Here is a 15,084-nt window from a genome sequence, read left to right as displayed (position 1 = left end):
TTTGGCGCGCCAGCGGACGCCGGCTGTGGCCCAAAGAACAAGTCAGAGCCGAGAGTTGATAAACAAAACAAATATTATATTCTCAAAAATGGCCGATCGAAAACAATACACAAGAATGCACACTCCACAATAGTTACATACAATACGTCACCAAACAAACAACGTACTACACAGTACAATCAACCACACTTGAAACAGCGGACACAGACAACAATACGCACTACAATGCAGTCGCATGCATTGAACAACCAAGACACTTAAAGACTAAAGAGATAGAAAACCTATTCAGTCCAAAGTTCTTGGAACCAAAGTCTAGATGATACTCTTCCGAGAATCACTCACTCAAAGTCCAGCGTTGTTGTCGTTCCGCAGCCCTCGAAGTTTCTCTTCCAGGAAACCTCGCCGAAGTTTCTCTTCCAGGAAACCTCCCGTCTTCAATAGGCCACTCTCCAAGCTTCAAACTTCTTCGCCCGAACACGTCGGCTTCACACACGCAGCTGTTGCCACGCGTCCTCGCTCGATAGCGGTAAACACACGCTCTTGCCTGTAGCTCGAGCCTTCACCCCTCAGGTGGAAATCCTCTTCATCTCCTGCTTCGTCCCTACGGACAAAACCTTCGCCGACTACACGGCGGAATCCCTACGCACTCTGGCGCTACTTCCGTCTTCTCCTGATCTCTCATCTCCGCTGCTCGGTTAAATACCTTCCGCGCTACATTCCAGAAGGTTCTCATCATTTCGTCGGCGCGATACGCAGCGAAGGCTGGGAAGAGGGCGAGACGGTTGGAACGCCCTCCGCGGCAGATAACTCAGCTCGGTATGACCACGCCTATTTCCTTCTGGAACTTTCCAGCGCTCGCTCGACCGCCGTTGTGGGTAGTTGTGGGGTGAGGAGGTTCGTCGGCGAAGCCACGCTTCCAAGGGGAGAGCGCGCGCCCCGGGGGGGGGGGAGCCTTGGATGTTTGTTTTCTTTTTTTCTTTTGACCTCGCGGCGTCTCTTTCGCGCGTTATCGCAAGAATTTGGCGGCGCGCCCATTTTTAGCGCTCGTTCTGTGACATCTGGACGTCTCTATATGGACGCTAATTGCTTATCCCGCTACTTTGTTGATAAGCCCGACGAATCAGACATCGAGCTAAGCCTCAGCGTCGTGTCAATGTCCCAGTTTCTTTAGATTCGTGATGAACAACGTCGTGATGCTTCTCTGCGACAACTTATTGACCGTCTCGAATCTACTCGGAACGACGCGTCGCTTCGCATGTACGCCCTTCCTAATGGCACGCTGTACCGTCGTAGCCTCCAGCCAGATGGCCCTGAGTTCCTTCTTGTCGGGCCCAAACATCTGCGTTCAACTGTAATGCACGAGGTTCACGATGAACCAACTGCTGGTCATCTGGGTGTATCTCGGACGTACGACCGCGTGCGTCGCCGCTTCTTCTAGCGTGGTCTCGTCCGGTCCGTTCGCCGTTACGTGTCCTCCTACGATAAAGGACAACGTAGGAGGCGACCTACTGCGCCCCCAGCAAGACTTCTTCAACCGATCTCCATTCCAACTAAACCTTTCTTCCGTGTTATAGATCTTCTCGGTCCTTTTCCCGAGTCGAAATCGGGCAACAAGTGGATCGCTGTTGCTATAGTCTACGCGACTAGGTATGCCATCACTAGAGCGCTCCCGATCAGAACCGCTACTTACGTTACAGACTTTTTGCTCCACAATTTCATCCTACACCATGGCGCTCCTCGCCAATCACTCACTGATTGCGGCCGCGCATTTTTGTTCCGAGTAATCGACGATCTTCTGCGCTCTTCCTCGACGCAGCACAAGTTGACCACTTCCTACCATCCCCAAACAAATGGCCTGACCAAACGGCTAAATCGCACCCCCACGTACATGCTCGCGGTGTATGCGCCCTCCAGGCACCATCACTGGGACCTGGCGCTACCTCATGTGACCTTCGCCTACAATTCTTCGCGCCACGACACCACTGGTTATTCACACTTTTGTTTGCTCTATGGCCGTGATCCAACGTCACCACTCGACACCCTACTTCCAACCACTACAACTCCGTCAACCGAATATGCTGTAGTGGAGCATACGCACTAACGTGTATGCGCCTTCCAAAGAAAAGGAAAAACCCCGTGCTCTGATTGCACGAGAACCTGGGCCGCCTTTTGCCAGACTTGTCGTACGGCCATTTTTCGTTGCGACATCGTTGCGACTTCTCCGGTTCGATAAATGTCATCACATTTGGTGGAGGCTGCTGAGATCCCCAAGCAGACCTGGAGCTCCGCTCTCGCAAGTTGCCCGAGAGACCACTGCAAAACATGACTGACGCAGTCGCCAACCAGCCCATCCCAGCCCAGCCAGCACCACCGGCTGTCCCGTCTACCTGCCCCGGCGCTACTCGCCAACGGGACCCACCAAACTTCAGCGGCAGTGGCGAGCAAGACGTTGAGGACTGGCTCTCCTTGTACGAACGCGTAAGCGCCAGTAACAAGTGGGACAACGACTCTAAGCTCGCCTACGTTATATTTTACTTGGCAGACGTAGCTAAACTTTGGTTTACGAACCGCGAAACCGCCATCGCCAACTGGTCTTCCTTTAAGACACTCGTCACTGAAGCGTTCGGCCGACCAGAGGTCCGCAAGCTCCGCGCTGACCAGCGCCTGCGCCACCGAGCCCAGCAGCCTGGCGAGACGTTTACTAGTTACATAGAGGACGTGCTCGACCTCTGCAAGCGTGTGAATCCATCTATGCCCGAAGAAGAAAAAATTCGGCAGATTCTCAAGGGCATCGAGGATGGCGCATTCCAGATGTTGCTAGCGAAAAGCCCGAACACGGTGGCAATCCTCGTAAGCCTCTGCCAGAGCTTTGATGAATTGCGCCGTCAGCGTTCCGTCGCCCGACAGCTCTCCCTGCTGCCGCATAGCGACGCGCCCACCGCAAGCCTGCCTACGACACTGCAGCAGGCCATACGCACGGAAATTTGTGATGTCCTCCCTACAGTGCAGGCCCCTTACCCGTGCACTTCAGTAGCGCTTAATCTCTCAGCTGTCGGCTACGCACCACCTGCACCACCTTCACCTCTCAGCTACGCAGCTGTGGTCGCGCGGCCCCCACCGCATCCAGTCGCCTTATCAGCTCCACCTCCTCCGGCCTCGCCTCCAGTTTACAGGCCCTCACCTCGCTTTTTCCATCGATCTAATGAGTGGCGCACTCAAGACAATCGTCCTATCTGCTTCGCCTGTGGCATCGCTGGCCACATTGCACGCTTCTGCCGCCGTCGCCCCACACCTGCAAACGCATACTTCGGAACTCCTACCTACGCGCCGCAGCAGGCCACCGCATCTGCATATGAACAGAGGCACTCAGACTCGGATCGTCGCCCATCAACTGCTCGTTTCCCATCCCCTCGTCGCCGGTCGCCATCGCCTATGCGTCGTCGACCACCTCCTGAGGAGGGAAACTAATCAGTGCAGTTCCGGAGGCAAGAACTGCAACTTGTGCGCAATTCCCAAGGCCTCCGTTTTCGCCGAAAAATGTTGTTGATGTCGATGTTGAGGGAGTCGCCCCATTAGCGTTAATTGATACCGGGGCCGCCGTTTCTGTGATGGACGTCAAATTTTGTCGGAAACTGAAGAAAGTGACCACATCTCTCTGTGGCATGGTGCTGTCCACGGCTAGCGCGCAACGCATTCATCCCTCGGCTCTGTGTACGGCGCGCGTCGTCATCCAAGATGTTTTGTACGTCGTACAGTTTTTTGTTCTGCCATCTTGCTCTCATGACCTTATCCTCGGTTGGGATTTCTTATCAGGTCATGAAGTTATCATCGATTGTTCCCGTGCCGAAGTGTCCCTTGTGCCAACATATGAATTTCCACCACCCGACCGGTCTCCTCGGCTCTGCAAACTCATCGCTGACGACGACATCACCTTGCCCCCGGAAGCTTCGGTCCCTGTAAGCCTTTTATGTGTGGCGCAACCTGACGCCACGGTGGTGTTTACGCCATCTCCTGTTTTTACTGAACGCAAGGGCATCGTTCTCCCATTTGCCGTTCTTACAATTGCATTTGGTTTAACCGTAATGCTGGTTACCAACCACTGCAACTACCCCATCAGCTTACTTCGTGGTGAAACGTTGGGATATGTGCAACCTGTCGACCATATCGATGATATTATTCTTCCCGATGAAACGCCATGTCACATTGCCGCAATAACTCATGCGTCTGAGCCATCAAGTTTGTCAACCTTCGACAATGCTATTGACGCAGACCTTCCCCTCTCGCATCGCCGCCAACTTGTTGCTCTCCTTAACAAGTTTCGCTCTTCTTTCGACTTTCAAGAACCTTCTTTGGGCCGCACCACGACTATCACTCATACTATTGACACCGGCTCACATTTGCCTCTGCGACAGCGTCCTTACCGCGTTTCCGCCGAAGAGCGCCGCGTCATTACGGAGCAAGTAGACGACATGCTTAAACGTGGAGTGATACAGCCTTCTCAAAGCGCTTGGTCATCACCTGTCGTTCTGGTCAAGAAAAAAGATGGCACCGTTCGATTTTGCGTGGACTATCGCCGCTTAAACAAGATTACGAAGAAAGATGTCTACCCGCTACCACGAATAGACGATGCTCTTGACTGTTTACAAGGCGCCGAGTACTTTACATCCTTGGATCTGCGTTCTGGGTATTGGCAGGTGCCAATGGCTGAATGTGATCGCCCTAAAACAGCCTTTGTAACGCCAGATGGTCTATATGAGTTCAAAGTGATGCCATTTGGGCTCTGCAACGCACCTGCCACATTTGAGCGCATGATCGATACCATCTTGCGTGCCCATAAGTGGAAAACTTGCTTGTGTTACCTGGACGACATCGTAGTCTTTTCGTCTGATTTCCCGACACATCTTGTTCGCCTCCACGAGATTCTGACGTGTCTAACTTCTGCGGGCCTACAACTTAACTCCAAAAAGTGCCACTTCGCAGCACGAAAACTAACCATCTTGGGACATGTCATCACAAGAGACGGTGTTCTTCCGGATCCCGATAAGCTTCGGGCTGTCGCTGACTTCCCGTTGCCCACATCACTGAAAGCTCTAAGAAGTTTCGTCGGTCTCTGCTCGTACTTTCGTCGCGTTGTGCCCAACTTCGCGTCCATCATCGCACCTCTAACAAGTCTGCTCTCCAACAGCAAAAGTATATCTGCATGGTCACCTGCATGTGACGACGCATTTCGCCAGCTGCGCCGCCTGCTGACCTCACCACCCATTCTTCGTCACTACGACCCCGCTGCTGCCACAGAAATTCACACCGATGCAAGTGGCATCGGTCTTGGTGCAGTTTTGGCACAACGGAAAGGCACCCAAGCCGAATACGTAGTCGCCTATGCAAGTCGCGCTCTCAAGAAGGCTGAATTGAATTACTCCGTGACAGAGAAGGAGTGTTTGGCCATAATCTGGGCCTTGACGAAGTTTCGCCCGTACCTTTACGGCCGCCCTTTCGACGTGGTCACAGACCACCACGCTCTATGTTGGCTGTCCACTTTGAAAGACCCGTCCGGACGCCTGGGACGTTGGGCACTTCAATTGCAAGAATACGACATCCGTGTAGTATATCGTTCCGGTCGCAAGCATGCAGATGCCGATGCACTTTCACGATCGCCTTTGACCCCAGATGTGGCTTCTCTGTCACCACTTTTTACCACCTTGTCACCAATAGACACCACTGACATGCTTTCGGAGCAGCGTAAAGATCCATACCTTGCATTGTTACTCGACTACCTTACCGATCCGTCTGCTGTCCCTTCCACGAGAGCGCTACGCCGACAAGCAGCCCACTTTTCCGTGCGAGACAGCATTCTGTACCATCGCAACTACATGCCTGGTGGTCGGAAGTGGCTCCTTGCTGTCCCAACTCATATGCGCTCTGACATCTGCATGAATTTCCATGCAGACCCTCAAAGTGCTCACGCAGGTGTCCTGAAAACCTACGAAAGGCTGCGCCAACGATATTACTGGCGAGGAATGTATCGCTTTGTGCAGAAATACGTTCAGTCTTGCACCACTTGCCAACAGAACAAGACACCTCCGCGGCACCTTACTGGCATGTTACAGCCGCTCCCATGCCCGGCTCGCCCATTCGACCGCGTGGGTATCGATCTCCATGGCCCCCTACCATATAGTCGCTCTGGAAACCGGTGGATTATTGTCGGCGTCGATCATCTGACACGCTACGCTGAGACTGCAGCTCTACCAGCAGCGACCGCCCACGAAGTTGCACTCTTCATTCTCCGCAGCTTCATTCTCCGCCATGGGGCTCCACGGGAATTACTCAGTGATAGGGGTCGAGTGTTCCTGTCGGAGGTCATCCAAGCTATTCTCGCTGAATGCAACATCATCCACCGGAAATCTACCGCATACCATCCACAGACGAATGGTCTCACTGAACGGTTCAACCGCACACTTGGCGACATGCTGACGATGTACACCTCCTCCGACCACACTAACTGGGACGCTGTCTTGCCTTTTGTTACCTTCGCTTACAACACCGCGACGCAAGCAACTACCGGTTTTTCCCCGTTCTTTCTGTTGTACGGCCGCGAACCATCCCACCCACTCGACACCATACTCCCGTACCGCCCTGATGTATCGGAGTGCTCCCCGCTTTCGGAAGTCACCAGATACGCTGAAGACTGCCGTCAGTTGGCTCGGTCTATGACAAGTGAGGCTCAAGGTCTACAAAAAACCCGGCATGATGACGCTCATCACATAGCGCCTACGTTTCGTACTGGCTCCCTCGTGTGGCTTTGGGTGCCCCCGCACGTTCCTGGCCTGTCTTCTAAACTTCTGGCCCGGTACCATGGTCCATACCGTGTCATTGACGCAACCTCACCAGTGAATTACATCGTCGAGCCCCTAACACAATCGCCAGATTTGCGCGTCGAGGACGCGAGACCGTACACGTCGACCGTCTCAAGCCCTACTACGACCCCCTCATTGTGCCTACTCCCTGAGTCGCCAGGATGGCTACTCTTCAACCCGGGGGGTATTGTAGTGGAGCATACGCACTAACGTGTATGCGCCTTCCAAAGAAAAGGAAAAACCCCGTGCTCTGATTGCACGAGAACCTGGGCCGCCTTTTGCCAGACTTGTCGTACGGCCATTTTTCGTTGCGACATCGTTGCGACTTTTCCGGTTCGATAAACGTCATCACAATGCTCGTGACGCTATTGCTCGTGCTGACCACGTACGTCAGATCGCCCGCTCTGGACTTTCGGCTTCGCAAGCCTAACAGAAAGCTATCTACGATAAGCCGGCATGTTGACGTTCGCTTCTCACCCGGTTCTCTCGTTCTCCCGTGGTGCCCAGTTCATCGAGTTGGCTTATCAGAGAAGTTGTTGTCTCGCTACATGGGTCGTTACCGTATCACCCGCCAGGTAACCGACGTCACCTATGGGATCATTCCTGCATCTGAGACCACAAGCTTGCCTGCAACCACACCCAGTGATGTTGTGCACGTCAGCAGTCTAAGACCTTACCACCTGCCTACTGAAGAATGTAGTTGATGTGCGCCGAGACGGCGCTTTTACCACCGGGGGGGGTAATGCTTTGTAGCTGACATATCAGGGGTCAGAAGACACCGAGGAAGTGGTCTGTCGGTTGTGCGTGCTGTCCTCCATCTTAGTCGATGCTACACGCGTCAGTTTCAATATAGATTCTAAATGGACACACCTTGTATCATCTTTACGTAACTATATAATATTCCATCCCTAAAACGTGTAATTGGTATTAATAATTTTCGCGTGCGTCACCCCATCGCTAGTCTCTGTTTCACAAATTTTTTTCACGGTTTCCTCAATCGAGCTTCATACATCATCACCCCATCGCGTGTATCTCACTACACGACCCATCATTTACCAGTCGCACGCACACGTGCTCGCACTACTACCTTTGCCGCATCATTTTTGTCGCAAAGCACTGGAGTGGAATGACCTACCCCGTGACATTGCAACCATCACGTGTCCATCATCTTTTGCGGGCAGCATAACTGCATATTGTTCGGCGTGAAGATCACTCTCTTTAACTCACATTTGTTAACCCACCCCTATGTAAAACCCCTTATCCAGCGTTTTTAGGTATTAAAGTAAAGTGAAGAACGAGAAAACAGCACTCGAGAGTTTTTTCCGCATAGTAACTGAGCCATGCAGACGCGTCGTCAGCCACAAACACTTGAGTGCGCTGCCTTATCTGAAATTTAGACAGCCACGATATCGCTGTGATGAGAGGTCAGACAAGCTGTCCCTGGCTAAAAGCTCAAAGGTAAACTAAAGTCAAATAACAATTTACGTCACAGTAAATGTTCAACGTATGACAGCGTCTACAACGACAATATTATCAACAGCAGTGCCCTACTTACCGAGAAAAAAGGTAAATACACGGTAACATATGCGCTACAATAGAACACTCGCAAAATGATTCCGATGATGTCAGAGGTACCGCCTATAGTTAATGACTAGTAATCAATCTAACTGTACTAAATAAATGACCTTCCGTACATTGAAAGACGTCATAAAATGCTTCTTCCTCGTTTCTGTTTGAATTATGGAAAAAGAAACCACCGGACATTAGTATGAAGAATGGCGCGGGTGGTTTGAAAGTTCAATTTTCGGCTGGATAAACTGGACTGGTCGTGCTAACTAGAGGGGTACAGTCAAACCAATGACATGGGCTATCTCACAGTGAGTGGCAGTAAAATGTTGAATTGCCGTGGTTGCTGCTGTGGCTCCCGCTACTATCGTTCTGCTGCTACTAGTGTCATCGGCCGCGCAGTAAAGCCGGGCAACGTTGTCACCGCAACAGTGACGTGAGACCTTCCGCTTGGGCGGGTAATTTGAAGTGTGCTAACCCAATGCAGATGATAAAAGCGTGAATTCATTTCAAAATCAGCACTTTTGGTACAAAGCTCCGCCACGGTGGTCAAGTGGTTAAGGTACTCGGCTGCTGACTGGCGGGTACGAATCCCGGCTGCGGCGGCTGCATTTCCGATGGAGGCGGAAATGTTGTAGCCCGGTGTGCTCAGATTTGGGTGCACGTTAAAGAACCCCAGGTGGTCGAAATTTCCGGAGCTCTCCACTACGTCGTCTCTCATAATCATATCGTGGTTTTGGGACCATAAACCCAACATATCAATCAATCCTTAGCACAAAAGCAACACTTCGAGGTTTGTGGACCGTCATTTAAATAATAAAAGTCAACTTAAAAGTTGTCTTTAGTGTCCCATTGATGAAACAAACCAGAAAGCATGCTCCCGGCAATGTCAAGGCCTTACAGCAATCTGTATCTCGACTCACACTTCACCTGGCCTGTCGCGCAGGTCACTGTGGTCCGGCACGCTTACAATGCGGCCAGAGCCAGTGCATCGACATGGCGCAAAGGTGCGACGGAAAACTGGACTGTGAGGACGGCGCAGACGAGCGTGACTGTCGTGAGTAAAATGGAGGCTGCTCGCGTTCACGGCCCACGCTGAAGCTGTGCCCCCGGCGCAGTGACCCTGTCGGGCAGCGGAGAGTTGTGGGCTCCCCCTCAAGGTTACCTGCGCGCATACCGGCAAGGCCGCTTCCGCAAGATCTGCGCTGACGGTCGAGAACTGAAGCAGGTGGCGGTCGCGGCCTGCACAGCTCTAGGACTCGGGCAAGTCTTTCGTTCGCACAGCCGAATCAGCCCTATCTGACTGGCTTCTTTCCGCAGGCCACCGTCCCGCGTGGAGCTTCATCATGATGGCAACAGCAGCGACTCTTACCTGCGTCTCCTTGACCCGCAAGCACCCGGCCTCAGGTAAGCACACTTTGGCGGAACGCAGCATACTTGTTATTAGATGCGAAGCAGCTCTATGACTAACTTGTTTGACGCTGTCCTTCCGTGCGCACCGCTCCCCTCGCCTCAGGTGCTGGAGCGGTGCCAAGTAGCTCACGCCCGCCTAGCACTGCGCGGTGACGTCTTTCTCTCCCTCGCCTGCCGTGCGCTCGCTGCGTGTAAGCTCTCTTTCGCTTCACACTCTCTACCGCTCGCAACGCTCGAGCCCAATCCTCACGTGGGCGTCTTCTCATCCGCTATCCTTGCTGCCGGACTGCTGTTCGGCCTGAAGACGCCTGCGCCTCTGCTTACTTAACCTTTTCTCCTCTATCCTTTTTTCTCCCATTCCTCTTCCCCCTAGGCACCTCCATCTGTCGGCGAAAGAAGCCGAGAGCTGGTGGGTGCGTGCGTTGCGCGCTTCGAAAATCATGCGGCGCCGACAATGTGGACAGCGCGCCGCTGCTTGCCGCGGGAGCGCACCGACGGGCGCGATGCCGTCGTGGCTTGCTTCCCGCCAGTGTGTGCGTAGCTTTCCCGGCTGTCACCGATGTTGCGCCCCGCCGCGGTGGTCTAGTGGCTAAAGTACTCGGCTGCTGACCTGCAGGGCGCGGGCTCGAATCCCGGCTGCAGCGGCTGCATTTTCCGATGGAGGTGGAAATGTTTTAGGCCCGTGTGCTCAGATTTGGGTGCACGTTAAAGAACCCCAGGTGGTCGAAATTTCCGGAGTCCTCCACTACGGCGTCTCTTATAATCATATAGTGGTTTTGGGACGTTAAACTCCACATATCAATCAATCAATTATGTCACCGATGTTGCGAGGGTTAGCGAAGCCAATCGCGTTCGCGAATGGCCAGGTCAACACCGACGAGGGGCGAGCCAGTGAAGCTGAACGCAAGCGCCAACAGTGTAAAACTAGCGACACCGACGAGGTGCGAGTCAAGAACACCGATTGCTTTCGAGAACACAGACGGTGCGTGGGGAACACTGAAGAGCGCGAGCCAAGGAAGCCGAGCGCAAGCGTCTTCAACGCGTCCCGCCTTCCGTGTCTTTGCATTTCAAACAAACGTTTACTCGAGTAAACGCTACACCGAGTTTTGTTTCAAACCATTTTTATAGCCCCTGCGTCAACGCCTGTTTCAACCGGGTCAACGCCTGCGCACCGCGGCGACTCCGCATTCCATCAGAGTTCCCTTCGGTGAGATGGTCCATAGTTCTTTTTTTTTTTTCATCATTTATCTTTTCTGGCCCGAACAGCCAGCACAAAAAAGTAGGGCACAACAGTGGTCGCGACAAGTAATTTTATGTTTATTATTCACTTGATGCACAAATAAAAACATCCATAATGTCAGGTTGGGTGATTCAAGAAATGTGTCGTGCGAATGACGGCGATATTTGCTCTTCGGCATTAGTGCTTGCGATGTGGAGTCAGGCATGTCACGATGATCAACTATCGAAGAAGTTATTATAAAAATGAAAATAGCTGTCTGTGAAATGCAATAAGTTAAGTAAAATTGATAGCGCGAGCATGGATGAAGAAACGCATGTCCGGAATTATCCGTGTTTTTTTGTCGATGTCTGATTATTTGCGCCACCAGTTCTTCCTAACAGCCGACAGTAAATTTTATATTTGAAAGAGTCCGGTGGCACAAGTTCTTTGTAATGCCGCTTTAAGATTTCCAAGAAGCGGCCTTTGCTAACGCTCGCAAAAGGATGGAATTTCGCAGGCGACACCAAAACGTGGAAGAGAGGCATCGGTCTACAAAAACCATCAATCTACGCTCCGTCATTGTGTGGCGTTTGCTTGCCTTGGTAGGGCGTGCGTATACTGCTACTGGCTAGACCAGACTTAGTGCGGATGGCTCCCTGCGTCGTCTGCAAGCCGCGGCGTGCTTGCACGCTTGCGTACGTCATGCACGACATCCTCAAACGGCTATTTGTTCAGTTCAGGGAGTACAGTCGTAATTGCTTGTGCGTATGCCTATTGCAACGTACTGAAGCACTTCGCCTTGCTAGGTTGCATAAGCGTTGAAGTAAGATCATCGATTGCAGCTGTCGACAGCACCGTGTGTAGACATCATACACTTCGTTCCCCAAAATTACTTCACTGTGGGCCCTGCTGTGTGCGTTTCAACGTATTCTATTGTGATTGCATCAACCAAAACACGAATGGTAAATACCGTGGAAATGCTGCGATTCAGCGGCTCAGTAGTAAGCGAAAACAATGCTGGAAGCCATGCACTTGGGCGTCAGGTTTGTTACATGTGTAATTCCGTGGCTGTCGTTCATGGGTTATGCGAAGAGCCTTAGTTGTGTTGAAAATGTCATTTCATTGTATGGTCCTGTCGCCACTACCGTCATACAGTTCTGTCAGAGCAAGTCTGACACATAGGACCTTAAATTGTACCCCAAAACAAAAAAAAATCAAATCACATGGAAACTAAAGACTTCAAGGTTGGGCCCTATAGCCCAGCTCAAGGACCGCGTTCCACTATAATTTACGCGTCGTTGGTTGTGATCAAAAAAGCGGCCTGGTCCGTTAGCAAAGCTGTGACAAAGAAGCAAGTAAATGAAAATGAACATATTTGGTTCGCGTGACAATCAAGCACCAGCTCTCTCTGAAGAATGTAGCAGCTCGGCCACAGAGCCACGCTATTTGTTACTCCAACTGGGCACTCGCCACTTAACGGCCGCGCCTGAAAACGGCGCTAACAGGATCAACTTTAAAGGAGATATGTAAACACGTTGCGTGCGTTAAGAAGTGGCCGCATAGTTTCTTTATTTCGCCATGCGGCAAAAGAAGAAAGCACCACTCTCTACTAGCACATATGATTATCACAGTTTTAGTTACTACACCAAAACACCAGCGAAATTTGATACAGCGCTAAAGGCAGAGCCAGTCAAGTCTTTCGAAGTTTGAAGCTTTTAGCGCTTACTTTTCATGCACTCAAACTACCCGTGACGTATACAATCAACGTAAAGATCACATAGAAGTAGCCGATTAGTTCCCCAAACAAGAGCGCACAACTCTTCAGTTGTGCGCTCTTGTTTGTACGATGGACCAGGACGACGGACCAGGACGCAGGCACAAAACAGGGCGTTTACTTTTGGTACCAAAGGCCAAAAGTAAACGCCAAAGGCCAAAAGTAAAATATTACTCGCAAGACCTACCTTCCCTGCTTCAGTCTAATCCCAAAAAATTTTGGCGAACTATATCTCCGGTCAGAGATACTAACTCTATTACTTTACATGGAACTGACAAAATACCTATTCCTATCGCCGATTGCCCCTCTGTTTTCAACAGGTTCTTCTCATCTGTTTTCACTCAGGAAGATTCTTCCAATGTGCCTACTTTTCCTGAACTTGACGCCGCCTATATGGAACCCATTACTGTCACTGTTGGAGGCATTGGATCACTCATTAACAACCTAAAATTATCCACATCAGCCGGTATTGACAACATTAATTCCAAGATACTAAAGAACACCCTCCCCATATCAAGCGAAATATTATGCCAAATTTTTGACCAATCTCTAACATCTGGCATGCTACCGGACGACTGGTTAATAGGAAAAATAAAACCAATTCACAAAACTGGAGATGTTCACTCGCCTGACAACTATCGACCCATATCTTTAACTTGCATATGCTGCAAAATGCTTGAGCACATAATCAGTTCACACGTGTACAATCACCTCGAGACGAACAATTTTTTCTTTCCTAATCAGCATGGTTTTAGAAAGGGATTTTCGTGTGACACACAACTGTTTGAATTCACCACCGATTTACACTCAAACATGAACAGCAACCTTCAAACGGACTGTATCTTTCTTGACTTTTCTAAAGCCTTTGATCGTGTGCCCCATTGCCGACTAATCTCTAAGCTATCTGCTCTACGACTTGATTCTTTAACATTAACCTGGATTCGAAACTTCATTTCTTTTCGACAGCAGTTCACTGTTGTTAACAATCTTGCGTCCCCTTTTTCTTCTGTTAGTTCGGGCGTACCGCAAGGCAGCGTCCTTGGGCCCTTACTATTTTTAATCTACATTAATGACTTACCCTCCGAGATTACTTCTTGCATGCGTCTATTTGCCGATGATTGTATATTATACCGTTCTATAAACTCCAGTAATGACCACTTAACCATTCAAGCAGATCTCAACCATATTTGTAACTGGTGCGACAAGTGGCTTATGAAACTGAACTTAACAAAATGCGAGGTAATGTCTTTCACCCGTAAACACGTTAACTCTGAATTCTCCTATTACTTGAACAATACCATGCTTTCCCACACTTCTTCCTACAAATACCTAGGTGTTCTTCTCACAGAGAATCTTTCATGGGCCTCACATATTGAGTCTACCTGTGCCAAAGCATCACGTTCACTGGGCTACCTACGCCGCAACTTGAGAAATTCCCCTACTAATATTCGAAAACTAGCCTTTCTTACCTTTATTCTGCCAATATTAGAATTCGCCTCAGCAATTTGGTCTCCTCATCAAAACTACTTGATTATTATGGTAGAAAGGATTAAAAATAGAGGTGCCCGCTTCATATCACGAAACTACGACATCACGTCAAACATAACGCAAATTAAATCAGACCTTCAGCTGCCGTCATTGGATAGCCGCCGCAGTATTGCTCTTCTCTGTCTGTTCCAGAAATATATTACCTCTAATAAACGAACGCGGCTTCAGCTTCAAACACCTCACTCTTTTTCACGCAGATTGCATAATCAGTTCAGCTTCATGCGCATATACGGGTCAACTAATGCATTCAATTCTTCACCACTGCCTCGGGCCGTTCGTCTTTGGAATGACCTCCCTGATTGCATAGCCTCCATATCTAATCCCGATACATTTCGCCGTCAGCTACTCACTCTGTTCACCATGTGACCCCGTTTTTGTATTCTGAGTGCATTGCGTAACGGTGATTTATATTCCCCTTGTCTTTTATTCTAAAATGTATCCCTCTGTCGCCATGTTCATATCAACAAGTGCTGTATTCCCTCAAATTTACCTCGCCTTGTATAGCCTAAAATGTGATCTCATTTATATATATATATATATATATATATATATATATATATATATATATATATATATATATATATATATATATATATATATATATATATATATATATATATATACTTTTTCGTTCTTTTTGCACTGATCCTGCCTGTAAACTGTTCATTCCGATTCCTCCCCCCCCCCTTACCCAATGCCCTGTTCTGGGG

The 15,084-nt window shown here is 50.1% G+C and overlaps 1 protein-coding gene across 3 annotated transcripts in view; it reads left to right on the top strand.

Moving 5' to 3' along the window:
• LOC119175633 (uncharacterized) overlaps positions 1-15,084 on the top strand; it is a 237,041-nt gene that overhangs the window by 166,252 nt on the left and 55,705 nt on the right. For all 3 annotated transcript variants that reach the window (XM_075881728.1, XM_037426540.2, XM_037426539.2), the window contains 3 exons: positions 9,367-9,477; positions 9,539-9,683; positions 9,741-9,827. In XM_075881728.1, the coding sequence (XP_075737843.1) occupies positions 9,367-9,477; positions 9,539-9,683; positions 9,741-9,827 (343 nt within the window). The remainder of the gene's footprint in view (positions 1-9,366; positions 9,478-9,538; positions 9,684-9,740; positions 9,828-15,084) is intronic.

The sequence above is a fragment of the Rhipicephalus microplus genome, chromosome X, assembly GCF_043290135.1.
Source record: "Rhipicephalus microplus isolate Deutch F79 chromosome X, USDA_Rmic, whole genome shotgun sequence".
In the NCBI taxonomy this organism is placed as follows: domain Eukaryota; kingdom Metazoa; phylum Arthropoda; class Arachnida; order Ixodida; family Ixodidae; genus Rhipicephalus; species Rhipicephalus microplus.
The sequence above is the reverse complement of the archived record's forward strand: the minus strand, read 5'-3'. Positions and strand labels throughout refer to the sequence as shown.